At 40.0% G+C, this 18,109-nt stretch overlaps 1 protein-coding gene across 1 annotated transcript in view; it reads left to right on the top strand.

Annotated features, from left to right (window-relative positions):
• The first annotated feature begins 229 nt into the window (after positions 1–229).
• SLC9A2 (solute carrier family 9 member A2) overlaps positions 230–18,109 on the top strand; it is a 90,862-nt gene continuing 72,982 nt past the window's right edge. The window contains exon 1 of the mRNA XM_003811672.6: positions 230–815. Within this exon, the coding sequence (XP_003811720.2) occupies positions 527–815 (289 nt within the window). The 5' untranslated portion in view covers positions 230–526. The remainder of the gene's footprint in view (positions 816–18,109) is intronic.

Here is an 18,109-nt window from a genome sequence, read left to right as displayed (position 1 = left end):
CACCCACAGTTCACCGGCTCTGGGGGTGGCGGGTCTTGGCGCGCGGTGCCTGCGCGAAGGGAGGGCAGCCATCGCCCCCGCGGTCACTGGGGCCCCGCGTTCCCCGCGGGCTCGGGCAGGTGCGCGGTGTGCCGGCCAGGTCCCCTTGTCCTCCTGCCCCGCGGCTTGGGCGCCGCGCCCGCCCCGCCCCCGCCCGCGGGCCGCCCTGGGCAGGGCCTGCCGCTGCGGCTGGAGAGCAGCGCACCGGCATGGGCAGGCGGCCGGCGGCGGAGGGCGGCTGAGGGCTGCTGAGGGTCCGCGCAGCGGCCTCTCGTCGCCCTGCACGTGCCTCGCCAGGCAGTGCGCCTGCTCGCAGCGAGGACCTAGCCCTCTGGTTGCAGAGACCTGGTCCCGCAGCAGCGGCGGGTGGCTCTCGCTGCCCTGCCCTGCACGGGGCAGGGCGGAGCGGGCTGCGCAGCCCGGGCGCGATGCGTTGAGCGCTCGGAGGGCCAACCGCCGGTCCCCTTGGCGGCAACCGGCGGCACCCATGGAACCACTGGGCAACTGGAGGAGCCTGCGGGCGCCACCGCCTCCGATGCTGTTGCTGCTGCTCCTGCAGGTGGCGGGGCCCGTGGGCGCCCTGGCGGAGACCTTGCTGAACGCGCCGAGGGCCATGGGCACCAGTTCCAGCCCGCCTAGCCCTGCGAGCGTGGTGGCTCCCGGAACGACGCTGTTCGAGGAGAGCCGGCTGCCTGTGTTTACGCTGGATTACCCCCACGTGCAGATCCCCTTCGAGATCACCCTTTGGATCCTGCTGGCCTCCCTGGCCAAGATTGGTGAGCGAACTGGACTCGTGGGGAATGGGAGGGGGCGATCTCGGGGGAACACCTGGAGGGTGACCGGGTCAGCCAGCTGACCTCTAGATAGTGACCGCCTCGTCTTGAATCAGGGCAGGGGCGACAGATGGAGCAGCTTCTTCTGGTTGAAAGGGACCCTTGGAAGAGCAGTTTCGCGTTTTGGTTCTTAAGTGAACATTGGCCTTGAAATGGCCCCAAGTGTAAGTTCTACGAACTCAGCGATTGCTGCTTACTTCTGCCGCACGGAACGCCAAGTTTGTCAGCTCTCTGCTTAAGTTGAGTGAGATCTGTTTATTGAAGTGTACCAGTCTCACCTGCAGGGAGAGAGGTGCAGACGAACCCCGGAGCTATTCATAATGTGGTTAAAACCCTGGATGCTACAGGAGAGAGGCGCCTTGGCAGTGACACAGACCCTGCTGTGCGCCTGACTAATGAGGTGCATGGAAGGGGACCAGGGACACCTGAGTGCTTGCAGCTGCAATAGGAATGCCCTTTCTCCTCCCTCTATTGGGTTGAGGCTGTCACTCTCCAGGAAGCTTTTGCTTCAGGGGTGGCTGAGGCCAGTGAGGTGAGATGCATATTTAAAAATAATTAACTCTGGGCCCAGGACAATGGCCCAGCCTGTAATCCCAGCACACTGGGAGGCCCAGACGTGAGGATCCCTTGAGGCCAGGAGTTCAAGATCATCATGGGCAACATAGCAAGACCAAACAATACAAAAATAAAAAAATTGGCCGGGCGAGGTGACTCACGCCTGTAATCCCAGCACTTTGGGAGGCTGAGGCAGGTGGATCACGAGGATCACTGGTCAACATGGTGAAACCTCGTCTCTACTAAAAATACAAAAAAAATTAGCCGGGCGTGGTGGTGGGCGCCTGTAATCCCAGCTACTCGGGAGGCTGAGGGAGGGAATTGCTTGAACTCAGGAGGCGGAGGTTGCATTGAACCGAGATTGCCACTGCACTCCAGCCTGGGCAACAAAGCAAGACTCTGTCTCAAAAATTAATCAATCAATTAATTAATTAATTAGGTAGCCTGGTGTTGTGGTGCACATATGTATTCCCAGTTACTTGGAGGCTGAGGCGGGAGCCTGAGGGAGGATGATCGCTTAAACTCAGGAGGTTGCGGTTGCAGTGAGCCATGAATGGCACCACTGCACTCCAGCCTGGGCCACAGAGAGATACCTTGTCTCAGGAAAAAAAAAAAAAAAAAAAAAAAAATTACCCACTTTCAGACTACCTTTAACTCTCATTTTGAAAGCAGAAACCTCAGAATATATTTTCTCATCTTCATTACCCATGCCCCAGAAACTTTCATGTTATGAGCATGGTGCTTTATATTATTTTTACTTTATATTTTAAAGACTTTATAAAAATCCTGAAATATTAACTATTGTTATAATGATTTGATTAAGTTGTTAGGTCCAAAGAATGTATGCATTACATGTGTTTTAAACGTCTTTACCCTGTGAGATGAGGCAGATTTCCATAAAGAATGAAAAGACGCATTGTCTGCCATCCTCAGGGAGCTTACTGATGAGGGGAGAGACGTGTACACACTGTGTGATTATTGCCCAGGACAGTGCTGAGTAGGGTGACAAACTCAGAAAAGATAGTATGCCATTGCAGGGAAGCAGAGAACACTTCCTCACGCAGAGCAAACATTTAAACTGGATTTTCCAGGATGACCAGGATCTGGTCAGTTAGAGAGAAAAGGGAGCAACATTCCAGAGAGGACTGAACAAAGACATAAATTGGGAGAGGAGTGCAAAGCAGGTAGAAGGGATGGTTTACAGGAGGGTGGAAGTTGTGGTAGGTAAACCGGAAGCAAATCTTCATGCCAGATAAGATTAATTAGAGTCTACTAGTGGTGACTAAGAGAGACACATATTATTTAACAACTCTGAAGTCTGTAATTGACTGGCTTTGACGTGGTGCTACTAGTTGAGTGTCTTAATTCCACTGAGAGATGGTATAAGGGAGATGGGCTTCCCCATCTATCAACCAGATACGCACATGTTTGTAAATTGCCTCTAATAATAAACTCAGATGCCACAAGCCTGCCCTGTAGGGAGTGGCGGTATTAATACTCCCACTAGTTGAGGTGGAAACTCTGAGTGAATTTGCACCCAGAAGCACACGAAGTGGCGAGCCAAAATGAATGACCTGTTCCCTGTCACTCTCTCTGAGCCTCAAGGCTCCATCACTGGAGGGCTGCTTCTGTGCCTGTTTCCATTACTGCTTCTCTGTTGCCATTTCTATTCCAACTCTCTCCTTTGTTCATCATTCCTGATTGTTTTAATCAGATTAATTACAATAATAACAGCCTCTAGGAGGCACTTAAGGGCATTATCTCTAATTTTTACAGTCACCATGCCGGGTAGGTGTTGTTTTCCTGGTTTCATATAGGAGAAAATGAAGAAATGGGGAGATTAACTTGGTGGTGGGTGGTGAGCCAGAATTCCAGCCAGGTCTGTCTCATTTCTCATCTTTGTGCGTTTCCAGAAGGCTTGTTCTTTTGGGAGGATTAAATGAGAATGAATGTGTAACATCTTTAGAATAAAGCTGGGCACACTGGAAGCACTCCATCACTCCATCCATACTATCATCATTAGTAGCAGTGAGGACAGTGGTGTAGTCAGAGTAGTAGTAGTTAACTGTACAGTTTCTAGCACTGCAGAACCTTTTCCACTGTTGACTGTCCTGGGCTGCCTCCTGTCTCTCTTTACTTCCGTTTTGGCCTCAGCCTTCTACAAGTGTTCTTATTCTGTGGGCTGCCTTCCTGCACTTACTCTCTTGCTGTCCTGTTCCATTCATTTTATTGGACCATCTCAGTTTCATTATGTGGTATTTTGTTAAAGGCATTCATGCTTGCTTGCATAACAGGTGTATTTGTCTCTCCACTAGCATCTTTTTAGCCCAGATATGTTTATATTCCCTGGGCCCCCTCTGTTCTAGTTGCCAGTTTCGGCTTTCCCCTGCATTGTGCTTGGCTATGGAAATCATCACAAATTGCACCTCCTGTCCTCCCCCAAATATGGAACGTCTCTGGCTACTACTTTATCTTTCCTTTCTGCATCTGAGTGTCACAGAGATGATAATTTCCATGCAGAGAGTGGTCTGAACAGCCAAATGGAGACTGCCATGGGTAGAGTGAAGGGTATATTTCTCAGGACAGAAAGTGGAGTTTGAGAGTCCAAAATGCTGGTGCCTGGGGTATTTTCTCCAGATTCGTCTGCATAGAGCCCAGCCTCGTCCTGCAGCTTCCCCTGTGTTCCTAGAGGAGCCAGGAAATGCCCAGAAATCCCCACCCCTCCTCTTGCTCCCAGGGTCCTGAACTTTCTGTTTGGTTTTAAGCAGGACCGTCCTGGTGCTGTGGGACACTTTCGTACCCCATTAAACAGTCATCTAGTCATTTCTATTTCAACTTTTGTTCTGAAAAAGCTGTTTCGTGGTGGCTTATATGACGTAAGTTGCTCATATTTGGGAATGAAGAGGAATTGAGCTGTGCAGGTGGATATGATACTGTGGGGTAATGCAAATGCTAACCCCTGCAAAATGCCGTGGTTTCTATTTGGGGCACTTTTGTGACATTTGTGTTGTGTACCTGACCTTACCTGCCTCAGAGAACATGGAGAAACATTGCTAGTGATTAATCTAAACATGGTTAAATTAACAGGCTGTCCAAAGTGGAGGATCCGAATAACATTTGTAGGGGGTTTAAATAATGCCTGATGGTGAATTCAGAATAGTTTTCTAATATAATATATATTACATTATATATTATCAGCTAATATAATCTTAGAAATATTACAATCAGAAGTGAGAAAATCCATTTTTGGCAAAGCATTGAATGATTCAGCTTAGCTCTTAATTGTTACACTTGATTATCAGGGAAAATCAACATCCTAATTACTTGGTCCAGAAAAAGTAGTTTTGTAATTATAACATTTACCAAAACAATGATGATAATGACAGTGATGATGGTAAAGATGATGATGAGTATGTGCTTATGAAGTAGGTCAAAATATTTTTTTAAAGCACAGCAAATTTAGTACACCTCGGAAAAGCTTTAAAAGTTTTGGCAAGAAATGTTTCCTCATTTGTTTCTTACTTAGGTCCTTGCACATGTGAATTCACATTATTCTTTCACTTTGAATATTTATATTTTGAGCAACCGTTGATTATTTTTATAGTTATAAGTACACACTTTGCTTGATAAATCTTGTATAGAGAGATGGGGTTCTACGATCTGGAATAATGGGTAGCCAAAGAATTGAGATAAAATTTTCTGATGTGTTTTAAGATCGCCTCCTCTGATTTCTTTGCCTGTGAAGTGGCCCACTGGGGTTTTTGCTAATTTGGGTGAACCTGGACGTGGACTGTATTTCTTCTCAAGGTTTAAGGACAAAACACTGAGTACCTTGCTGTGTAAAGTAACAGAGCCTCCTTCTTTGTCCTGGGGTTCCCCTAACATACCTTCCCATATCTTGAGGTCTTGTGAGGCTGGCCTATTTCCATCTCCTTTCAAGTGTCACTGGTCACTCTGCTCTTTTGATTTTCTCTGACCCTAAGTTGGAGTAAGACGCAGAATTTTCCACCTCCCTCCATCCTGCTGTCATGAAATTAAGTAAATTATATTCTTATAGTTTTAAGGGGAAAGATAGAAAGCAGTTTGCTTCATGAAGACGTCTCCCCTGGGATCCAGGCTATCCTGAAATTGAAATATGAAACCTAAGAGTTTCATATCTGTCTGAATTACAGAGACTTTGATCTCTGAAAAAAAACTTATCCTTGCACTTAGTCTGTTTTTCTTTGTCCTCTGGTTTTCCTGAGGCATATTCATCAACTGGTTGGTCAATGGATGCAGCTCAGGGTCTTCACCTGCTATCTGAACCACATCTCACTTTGAATACACTTCTAAATTCAGGAGTTTCTGGTGGCAGGTATTGGTTCCGCATAAAGTTAAAAGAAGAGCACTGATTCCTTTCCTTCTCAAAGCCTCCATCTTCTCCCAGTGGGCTGCTCACACATTTTCTGTTCTCTGTCTGAAGGATGACTTCAACAGCTTTCTCATCTTCTCTCTAAAAACCAATTTGGGTGACTTCTAGAATTTTGCCAGTACACTTTACCTCTGAAGTGTTTTTGTACCCTTTAAAATAATAGTTTTTTTAATTTTTTAAAATTATACTTAAGTTCTAGTGTACATGTGCACAATGTGCAGGTTTGTTACATATGTATACATGTGCCATGTTGGTGTGCTGCACCCATTAACTCATCATTTACATTAGGTATATCTCCTAATGCTATACCTCCCCCCTCCCCCCACCCCACAACAGGGCCTGGTGTGTGATGTTCCCCTTCCTGTTTCCAAGTGTTCTCATTGTTCAATTCCCACCTATGAGTGAGAACATGAGGTGTTTGGTTTTTTGTTCTTGCGATAGTTTGCTGAGAATGATGGTTTCCAGCTTCATCCATGTCCCTATAAAGGACATGAACTCATCATTTTTTACGGCTGCATAGTATTCCATGGTGTATATGTGCCACATTTTCTTAATCCAGTCTATCATTGTTGGACATTTGGGTTGGTTCCAAGTCTTTGCTATTGTGAGTAGTGCTGCAATAAACATACGTGTGCGTGTATCTTTATAGCAGCATGATTTATATTCCTTTGGGTATATACCCAGTAATGGGATGGCTGGGTCAAATGGTATTTCTAGTTCTAGATACCTGAGGAATTGCCACACTGTCTTCCACAATGGTTGAACTAGTTTACAGTTCCACCAACAGTGTAAAAGTGTTCCTATTTCTTCACATCCTCTCCAGCACCTGTTGTTTCCTGACTTTTTAATGATCGTCATTCTAACTGGTGTGAGATGATAGCTCATTGTGGTTTTGATTTGCATTTCTCTGATGGCTACTTTAAAGTTCATATGGAACCAAAAAAGAGCCCACATTGCCAAGTCAATCCTAAACCAAAGGAACAAAGCTGGAGGCATCATGCTACCTGACTTCAAACTATACTGCAAGGCTACAGTAACCAAAACAGCATGGTACTGGTACCAAAACAGACATATAGACCAATGGAGCAGAACAGAGCCCTCAGAAATAATACCACACATCTACAACTATCTGATCTTTGACAAACCTGACAAAAACAAGAAATGGGGAAAGGATTCCCTATTTAACAAATGGTGCTGGGAAAACTGGCTAGCCATATGTAGAAAGCTGAAGCTGGATCCCTTCCTTACACCTTATACAAAAATTAATTTACGATGGATTAAAGACTTAAATGTTAGACCTAAAACCATAAAAACCCTAGAAGAAAACCTAGGCAATACCATTCAGGACATAGGCATGGGCAAGGACTTCATGTCTAAAACACCGAAAGCAATGGCAACAAAAGCCAAAATTGACAAATGGGATCTAATTAAACTAAAGAGCTTCTGCATAGCAAAATAAACTACCATCAGAGTGAACAGGCAACCTACAGAGTGGGAGAAATTTTTTGCAATCTACTCGTCTGACAAAGGGCTAATATCCAGAATCTACAAAGAACTCAAACAAATTTACAAGAAAAAAACAAACAACCCCATCAACAAGTGGGCAAAGGATATGAACAGACACTTCTCAAAAGAAGACATTTATGCAGACAACAGACACATGAAAAAATGCTCATCATCACTGGCCATCAGAGAAATAATAGATATTTTTATCACCAAATGAAAATGTTACATTATATCCACTTTAACAATGATAACAATACTCAGCTTTATTTCTTACAGAATTATTTCACCTAGATTGAATCCCTAAGAAGTATACAATGAACTATTTGCATAAAACTATTTGTTCTGGCTGGGTATTGTAGCTCACAACTGTGATGTCAGCACTTTGTGGAGCTGAGGTGGGAGGATCACTTGAGGCCAGAAGTTTGAGACCAGCCTGGGCAACATAGTGAGGCCCAATCTCTTCAAAACGTTAACAACAACAACAATAACAACAAAAAGCCAGGTTTGGTGGCCTGTGCCTTTAGTCCCAGTGACTCAGGAGCTAGTCAGGAGGATCACTTGAGCTCAGGAGTTCAAAGTTACAATGATCTGTGATGATGCCACTGCACTCCAGTGGGAGTGGGCAAAGACAGATGGAGACCTGCTCTCTTAGAAACAAAAAAAAACAAACTGTTCCTTGGGTGGTATAAAAACTCACCTGTAAAAGCAAGTGAATTGATGGTTTTGGTATATGGATAGATTTTAACCAGTGAGTCCATGGCTTTAATGTTTATAGTTTTATTTGGTTTATCTGTGTCTTCTGGGGTCAATTTTGGTAATTTGTATTTTTTATAAAATTATTATTTTGAGTTTTTAAAAATTTATTGGAAGTTATTTTATGATTTAAAAGATCTCCACTTTATATGCACTTATGTTCTCCTTTCTGTTTCTAATATTGTTATGTTTTTCTTTTTTTTCACCTTGATCAGGTATGCAGGAGTTTGTCTATTTGATACTTTATCAAAGAATTAGCTTTTGGTTAGCTTCTAAGTTATCTGCTTCTGCTCTTACATTTATGATTTACTTACTTCAGCTTTCTTTGGGTTTATTTATTTAATTAATCCTTGAATTGAAAACTTAACCCATTAATTGTTTGGTTTACTTATGTTCTATTAATATTGTTAATTCCCGCCTTACAAGAGTAAGAAACACCAATATTTAAAAACATAATTAATATTATTTTCAATAGGTTCTCTGCTGGTATTTTTATGAATCCCTGAGCTCCAAAATTGACATGCACTTATGCTAAAGTGACATCAGTCTTATTAAAATGAACAAAATTACTTCAGTAGCTTACTTACTTATTGAAACTCCTAATAAGCCAATTCCCCTAATCAATTTATCCCAAATATGGGTAGTTGCTTGTTTTCATTAAATTCAAATCTATGATATACTGTACACTTAAGACTCTGTCACAAACTAAACGTATTCATAATACTCAAAGTTTATGTAAATTCATCTTTAATACAAATAATAATAACGATAAAGAGAATGGTAAAGACAAAAGATTTAAGGGAAATTATGCAAATGACATATCAGTTTCTGAATAAATTGCATGATATCTTTACTGGTGTTAAGTAGGAAACCATGGGTGTTCTGAAAGGATTTCTTAACACAACATACCAATGATAAAACTGGAATGATGACTGCTTTTGATGGATCTCATCTCAGGATGCTCAGAGTCCACAAAATCAGTTTGATCTTCATGGAGCCAAAGGAATGCTTCATGAACTAAAATAGGATTATTCAATGAAACTCTTCTTAAAGATGAATTCTCATGATCCAAATGGGTAAATTTTGGAAGAACGGCAATATATGTATTTAAGGCTAGAAATATACCCCCTTTTTCCTACTTTAGTTGTATTGCATAGTTTTGATATGCGGGGTTTCCACTGTCACTCAGCTCTCGGTATTTTTAAACCCCCTTGTGATATTTTATTCTGACTCAATAATTAGTTAGAATTTTACTTCTCAGTTAATAAACTTATGGAGATTTGGGGTTTTTGTAGTCATTGTCAGTTTTAGAGATAGGTTCTCACTATGTTGCCCTGGCCGCTCTCAAACTCCTTAGCTCAAATGATTCTCCTGCCTAAGCCTCCCAAGTAGCTGTAACTATAGGCATGCACCACCATGCCCAGTTGTTTTTTATTTTATTGACATTTTAATGCATTTTGGCTAGAGAGGTATAATGCTGATTTTTAGTGTTGATTGTGATACCCTTTATGGCTTATTTTATGGACATTTTAAAACTATATTTTCCATTTATGCTTGAAAAAACAATGTGTATTCTCTATTTATTGTGTACAGGATTTTATATACTTAGATGTATACATACACAGACACACAGAGACTAGGTCAAATTTCTAATTACGGTGTTAAAATCTTCAATAGCATTACCAGTTTTTTGGTTACTTTATCAGTTCCTGGGATACATTAAAATCACTTCTAAAATTGTGATGTCAATTACCACTTGTAATTGTTTCAATTTTTGCTTTGTTTTGATGCTATGTTATTACATACTCATTCAACATTGTTACGTCTCCAGAGTGAGTTCTTCCTTGAATTATTAAGTTTTTAACTTCCTTATTTCCAGTACTTGTGGCTCAAAGTGTATTTTTTCATATAAAACTATTACCATTTAAAAGAAAACTTGATTTTGCACATGTACTTTTTTTCCGTATCTGTTTTCTATATCTACATTTTCCAGATGTATATGTTTATACCTATACTATCAAATGAGTTATGTTATTTTCATTTGGCTAGGCGTCATTAAACCACATAGATCTGGATTTTGCATCTTTAATTTCACATTTTAAAACACCGTAGCTTAAAAAGAGAAATGTAATTACGCTTATTGTGAATAATGATATATTTTGACTTATTTTGCTCTCTGTTTACCATGCTTTCACTTGGTATCCTAATCTTTCTTTCTTGCCGTATTTTGGCTTGGTTGATTTCTCTTTCTTATTTGTTTTTTATACATAATTATATATTCTATTGCTATTCTTTTTAAGGTTACTATACAGTTTAATGTGATTATCTGATTTAACAGGAGTCAACCAGACTACCATGGCTCACATCTCAGATACATTTTCCTACATATTTTGTGGTTGTGTGATTTTGAGTATATAACTTAAACTCCCAGGGCTCAGTAGTCCTAGTGGTAAAGTGGGGACAATAAATGTAGCAATGTCATAGGCTGTTGTGTAAAGTAAATTAGCTAATACATGTAAAGTGTTACAATAATTTCATGGAACGTAATGGTGTCAAATAAGTTCCTAGAACATGAAAGTATTTGCTATTTTTATTATCTTCTTCCTAATACTTGAACTTAAAAAAATTCTAACTGCGTTTTTCAGAATTATAATATTTTGTCATAATTCATATTTGGACTGTATTTAACTTCCTCCAAATTAGTTTTTACTTTGTATAAGAAGTAGTTACATAGATCTGTAAACATATTTTCCAGTTTTTCTTCATTGTTACTTTTTATCTCTTTCTGCCTTCCGGATTCTTTTTTGTTTGTTTTTGTTTTTACTGATGTATATTCTTTAGTGGATACTTCAGGGAAGGCTTTAGTCTTGTATGGAAACATCTTTTTTTATTATACTATTAAATGATAATATAACTGAGTGTAGGGTTTGGTGTTATTTATCACTCAGAATATATTACTTCAATACTTTTTGTCCTCTTTTGTTGGTAAGTAGAATTATGTTGTTACACTGACTTTTGATATTAATTTGACTTGTGTCTCTGGTTTTATTTAAGTTTTTAAAATTGTTTTTGATATTCTGCTATTTTTTTTAACATGTCTAAGTATAGATTTACTTTATTTTTCTTGCTCAGAACTTGTTATACTTCCATGCTTCTTAACAGCTGTTTCACGTTTTTCGTCTCTTCATTGCTGTGGTATTTCTTGGTGATTTTATCTTATCTTTTTTCCAGCTTACCATATTTTACTCTCAGTGCATTTCTAATCTGTGCTTAACCTACTCATTGGATTTTTAGTTTTGGTTATATTTTCATTTAAGCTGTTTGGGCCCTTTTTCAAGTCTATTTGTGTTTTGTTCATGCTGTTGCATTACGTAATTATAGTAATTATTGGTTTTATTCTTCTTTTATTCCTTTATTCCTTTAAACTATATTCATTTTATAGTCTCTTTTGGATTGTTCTGTTATTTGTAATACTTGGGGTGCTAATTCTTATATTTATCCATTTGCTGACTTTCTCTTTTCAATATTTATTTCCTTATGTAGATTGTAGTTTTAATTATGAGCTTAACTTCAGCAGGTGATGTTTATTTGGTAAACGTCTGTTTTCTTTAAGTTGTAAAATGTTCTTACAAAATGGTTTGGAGTGTGCTTCTTGCTGGGACCTAGGGTTTTAATGATATGTTTTTACTATTCATTTCTTAGCTTGGCTTTACTATGTGATTCAAGTACTATAAATATAGACTTAATACCTGTATGTGGTATAGACCTGGAATTTTATACTTCATGGGCGAATTTCCCCTGGCTCAAAGCCATAAGGAGTTGACATATTTCTTTTCCTTCCTTTTTTTCTTGGCTAAAAGCATCTTTTCTTTTTTTTGTGCTAGTATTTATTTATTTAGGACAATGTAGCTCTTGGAAATTCAGGAATTTCTTCAGGAGCCCTTTCTTTAGTGGTCTGAAGTCAAATGTCTCATCCTCATGTAGGTGTTAAAATGCCAGATCCTAGCACATAGGTCACGCATCTATGTCAGGAATTCCCCTGGTTCACTGTGACTTCAAATCCTACTGACATATCTCATTTTGATTTCCTTATTTTTTGCCTCCTAGACCTTTTCCTTAATTTTGAACTCAGCTAGATATTAATATCTTACGTAGTAGTATGAGGAGACACCGTTTGTGTCCATATTTTTGGATATCTCTGTGACATTTTACACAGCACGTTTTAAGGACATACTTTCTATAGAAGGCCTAATTCTCATGGTTATGTTATCATAATGGCTTCTCTTTAATGTAAGGTAAAAATAATGTGTACTTTCCTAGTTTTCAATCTGAAGGATGTGGGGGTGTGACTGTACTGCTTCTGTTTTATTTTGAGTATTTTCATGCTTGTGTAGAAGAATAATAGCTTAGCAGTTGACAGAAGTGTTTGACCTAAGTTTTGGAAAAGATAGCCCTGGATTAGAAGCAGGAAGACCCTGTTGTAATTCCACATCTGCCATTAACTTGGTCTTATGACTGTAACAAGTATTCATTGACTTGGTTCTTCCATTTAATTAATGAAAGTGGGCAGATATATATATATATATATATATATAAATGGAAGTGGGGATATAAATATATATATGTATTATATATATAATACATATATATATATATATTTGCCCTATCTGTTTAATATTTCCATAAGGATAATATAAGATTGCCTGCAGGGGAGGACATCATTTATAACAAAGCTGTTACTTTTACAGCAAAAGAGACTTAAGCCAAGAGAAGCATGTGTTTATTATATTAATATTATATTAAAGTGATGTGTAGACATGGGCGTATTGTCATTTTAATGATACATGCACAATTATAGGTTATTCTCTCACAATTACATCTTTTAAATGTATGAGTCATAATTGATGCGCTTCCTGCAACAGTCCTGTGCATTGTTTATCACTGTACATGGGCTTTCTCATCTTGATTTGTCAAATTCATCCCTTGTTTGAAGACGACTTGTATTCCTCTTCCTCTCTCATAATTCTGGTGGGTAGGGCAGGGGAATTCCACCGAAAGATCTCTGTTATGACTGTGACAAGCATACTTTCCAGGTGAGTTTCATGTTATGGTTTGTGTTGGCATACAAAGGGTTACATGGGAAAGACAGAAAAGAAAAATCAAACTCACAATGCATTTAGAAATTTCACCTAAAAATGAATCAGATTACACCTACCTGCTCTGTCTGGGAAACACTCTAAAGAAGGATAAAGGTTTTGATATCCATAGAAAGTTGTTTAGAAAATCACAGGGCAGTGAAACAACTCCATAGCCATATTTCTGTGACTCTGCCTCTGGCTGCTTTTCCCAATTCCTGGGCCTGTTTCCTGGAGACCCACTGGCCAGGAAACCTGAACAGGGTAATGCAACCAGTGGTGCATTTTCTTGTAGCACAGAAGGGTGGAGATGAGTGAGACTTGGTAATTCCTCTATCACAGTTTCTTTAATAAAATAATAATAGGTAACAAGGACAGAACATTATTCTCTGTCAGGTATTTGAGCCAAGCGCTTTACATTCATTGTCTTATTTAATTCTCATGGTAATTCTGGAAGGTAGGCACCATTATTATTCCTAGTTTTAAAAAATAGATGAGGATAAGAGTTTAGGGAGCTTAGGTAACTTGTCCAAGGTGTCAGCTATCAAGTGGCAGAGGTGGGGCCACAGCTAATTCTTCATCACTTGGATGTGTCTCACCCGGCCCCCTGTTTCTCACGGGAAAGGATATTAAAATACCACACTTCCGGTGTGGTCTCCAGCACACTTTACCCACTCTTAACCTGGAGCCAGAGGCCTGCATTTGAGGCTCATGCTTGACCCGTAGGCCTCATTATGACAGTCTCAGATTGCCATTGTAAAATCACGCAATAATAATAGCACCCGGCTTCCTTTGTGTAATTCTGTGAGGACGAATCAAAGTAAACATGAAGAAAGTACATTGCAACCCAAAAGTTAGGATTAGTATGACCTCACAACTCTGAACTGGGTAGGACACAAAGAGCTAAGGAAAAGGTAAGGTAGCGGAACTCAGTAGTACCAGAGCCGAACCATGAGTCCAGAACTTCAGAATCTTGGCCTGGTCTTGTCCATCATCCATGACGCACAGCATACAGAATTGTAATGCTTCTGAGATATATATTTAACACGTTAAGTATTCATATGTTAAGAGAAGGTTCAACCCATATAACTTAAGCTGTCATGCAGATTTTAATAAGTTCAACTACAACAGATTTACAGGAGAAAAGATGTTAAATATGTTTCATTGTTGAACACATACACACATATTACACATGCAAACAGGCACATATAGAAACACATGTACATATAAATGACATTCATTAGAATGTGTGCTCAATGAGGGAAAGGATTTTGTGTTTGACTCATTGTCTGGAACAAGGCCTGGTACATAGTACAGACTCAATAAGTAATTACTGAGTAAATGAGTAACTCAATAAAATTTGGAGAAACTCTTTTTTTTCATCACACTTTAATGATGTAATTAAAGTTACCACACTCCTTGGTTGTCCATGATATTTCTGGTTTACATTTGTTACAAATGACCTGTCACATATATTATTATTGTGTCATTTCACTCTCAAATATCCTCATTTGGATGGTAATTGATTTGATCACTGTACTATAGTGTATATACTATTATTGGATATACTTTTAGTGGTAATTTAAGGTCTGTGTCCAAAATCCCAGCCCTGCTGCTTACTAGCTATGGATTTGGGTGAGTCAATTAACTTCTCTGACCTCTGTTATTTCATCAGTAAAATGAGCTCATAGTAGCAGCTTCTTCGTTAGGTTGTTGTGAGGATAGAGTTAACACATTTACCACAGTTGCTACTTTATAGACCTTGGAAATGTGGATAGCCTTGAAGGAGAACAGATTTCTTTCTTTCTTCTCCAATGTATAATAGTATCATACCATGAAAATCTGTTTTGTCCATTTGCTCCATAGCAAGTTGTTAGACGTCCTGATCTTCTGCCATTGCTGTTATGAATACATAGGTTTCTTTCTAAATTATACATATGTCAGCCTCTGAAATATGTTACGTAAGCTTAAAAAAAATCATTTTTTTTCTGCTTTTGCTAAGTTGTTTGCGATGAAAAAGAAAGGCAATGCACATCTTTTTTTTTATTCCAGGTTCTTGTCTTGGAAAATGAAAGATGAGCAGCCAGGCATAATTGGTGGAGGGCTAGGTGAAAGACTAGGCCTGCAGGGTTCACAGTCAGCTGAGACTCCCTATAACAGTAGACTCTCTCATTGACCCTCCTCCGGACACTTCCTGGAAAGCCCAGAGCTTCTGGGTCTCCTCTGTGTTATCAGGGTCCGCAGATGCATCAGCTCACACACTTGTGGTAAGCACGTTGTTCAGCAGTTGCTTTCCTAGGCCTTTTGTGCTTTTTGTACAAATAGTGTTTCTTTCAGAATCTAGATTGGAAAGAATCTTAAAGCAAAGTGCTGCCTAAAGTAATTATTGCTATTTTAGAAATGTCAACCCACGCTTTTCATCACCAGTATTCTAAGGCAGAAGCGTGCATCGGCTGACTGTACATTTTCTCTTACGGAACACTGGAATGGTGAGGAGAAACGATACTGAAAAATTGCGGCTTCTTCTTTTCTGTCTGATTGAAAGTCTTGGTGTTCAGGGTTGGGAAGGATACATTGTTCGTGTCAACACGCCTGGTCTGCTTACTTAGGAAAATGGCAGCATTCTTTGTGTGTTCGCTCGTGAAGTTTCTGGGTGAGTATGGAAGATGCTGACTCCGGCTCGAGGAGCTTTAAAGGGAAATAAGAATACATGCACGCCTGTGTGCAATAGCCCTGGCCCTAGTTTCTCTGTATCCTGTTGCCCAGGTTTGCTTTCTTCTGAGCTGTCTATCACTCTCTGACATCTGATTATTTATGTGTGAGTTGGCTGTTCACTCGCTGTCCATCCCTCCTCAAGAGAGGTTCCAAGGACATGGGCGTCTTTTTACAAATGTCACTTACAATGTATATAGTTAAAACCAAGTAACACCGTTTTATATTTTCAATCATTTCACAATGTAATTTGTAATCTGCTTTGAACCTCAGAAGAGTCTGTATCTTATTTTGTTTTGTTTTGTGTTACAACTGACATTCATTCATTCATGGGCTCACATTCTAAGCACCACACATGAGAGGTGATGGTTTTGCTAAAGGGATTTGGTTGATAAGATAGCTAATCTGTTTACTTAATGATTGGCTCCATCTGCATAATTTTTTCTTTTCTTTTTTTTTTTCTTTTTGATCTTTTTCTTTTTATTTGGTCTTGTTTCAATTTTCTGTTTTGAAGCCACTAAAACCAGGGAGCTGTTACTGTTCCTAAATCTTGGAACAAATGAGTATAATTGGCAAGACTCTAGTCCTCTGTTTTCCCACTGAATGTGTTAGTAGGTTTGACCATTATTTTAATGGAACGTAATAATTATGATGACTGTAGAACTATATGGAACTGTAAGAATCTCCATGAATCTTTAAAATACACATCCCAATACATACTCATTGAAACCCCTTTGATTTTTGCAACCATAAGCAAATGGGAAGACAAAGACCACCAACTTGGTAACAGAAGTCAGGGAGGAGGGAAAGGGAATGAAAGGGATAGTATTCTAGCAAGCTTGGAAAACACAGTCTTTTACCAAATGGGATAGTTTCTTAGTTTAGCCTGAGCCAACAGTGTGCAAATATTTCCCTGCCATGTAAATAACTGGTGAATGCAGTTAAGTGTTAGCAACCACTTAATTGAAAAATGAAATCAGGTAGCAATTACTGGCAATTGTGGGTTCCTTCACTATACTTTGATCTACGTATTTTGAGCAAGTGGTAAATTTGCTTAGAAGGCAAGCTCTTGAAGGAATAGAAACCAGAAAACAGAAAATATGGTTCCCACACAAGGCGGTTAGGTGGGTGGGGTAGAGTCCCTGGAAAACTTTATATGGCTTAATGATAGCAGTGTGCAAACAGCAAAGCCAAAATTGGCATAAATCGTTTACTAACACATGAGTTGAGAGAACGATAAATCCTAAGATTTAACATCTAGCCTGGGGCAGTAGAATAAAAATTGCTTTCAACTGCTGGCTGGCATGGGAAGTTCTGACTCTAGGTTATAGTGTACCAGAGTCTTTATCAGCACTGGCACGCCCTAGTGGCCCTTCCCCCAGCTTAACTAAGCTGTGCAAAGGATCTGTTCAGAAATAGTCACTAGAACTTGTCAACCCCTTGGACTCTGTAACTCCTCCTAACCACTGTCTAGGCACTGGCAAGTTTTACCTTCAGAATGATCTCTTCAAATTGAGTCCTTCCTTGGTCAAACCCCTTCATCAGATTGGGTTTCTAAAATGGGAGGGTTGGAAGAAAGGAAGAAAAGAAAAAGAAAAAGTGGAGGGCTTAGAGCCTTGAGGAGATGAAAAAGTTAAAGATGTGTGGAATCACCGAAGATCCGTTGAATCTGTTTCATAGCTGTGAGACCTATACCTGCAGTCCTAACAGACCGAGAGCAAGCTCTGTGACTGCTTCACCTGCCGTTCCTCACAGGAAACTGGAGTCCCAGAGTTTTATAAATAAGAATACTCCGCATGTCCAAGGGCAGCTCTCAGTATTTAATAGCGAGGATCCTGTTTCCCACCTGGCTGTATTAGAAATTCCCTTGCCATCTGTAGAGTCCTTTTCTCAGCTTGGGGAGACACAAGTTTCACACCCAGATAGAATACATGCTGAAATACTTTGAAAACTGGCCAGTGCCATCGTTATTATTTCCTGGGGCACAGTTGCAGTGCCAGCACAACTAAGCCAGTGATCATTTCCGAGCTGTCCAGCGGGTGTGGTGTGGGTTACAGAAAGAATATAATGCAGGCAGTGAGGTGGCCAGGGCATGAGTCAAATCCTGCGCCCAACCCTGGCTTGGGTATCAGAGTAGGATTCAGCTGCCTCCAGTGAAAAAGAGA

This window comes from Pan paniscus, chromosome 12 (assembly GCF_029289425.2).
Source record: "Pan paniscus chromosome 12, NHGRI_mPanPan1-v2.0_pri, whole genome shotgun sequence".
Taxonomy (NCBI): domain Eukaryota; kingdom Metazoa; phylum Chordata; class Mammalia; order Primates; family Hominidae; genus Pan; species Pan paniscus.
Note: the sequence above shows the minus strand (reverse complement) of the source record. Positions and strands in the feature narration are given on the sequence as shown.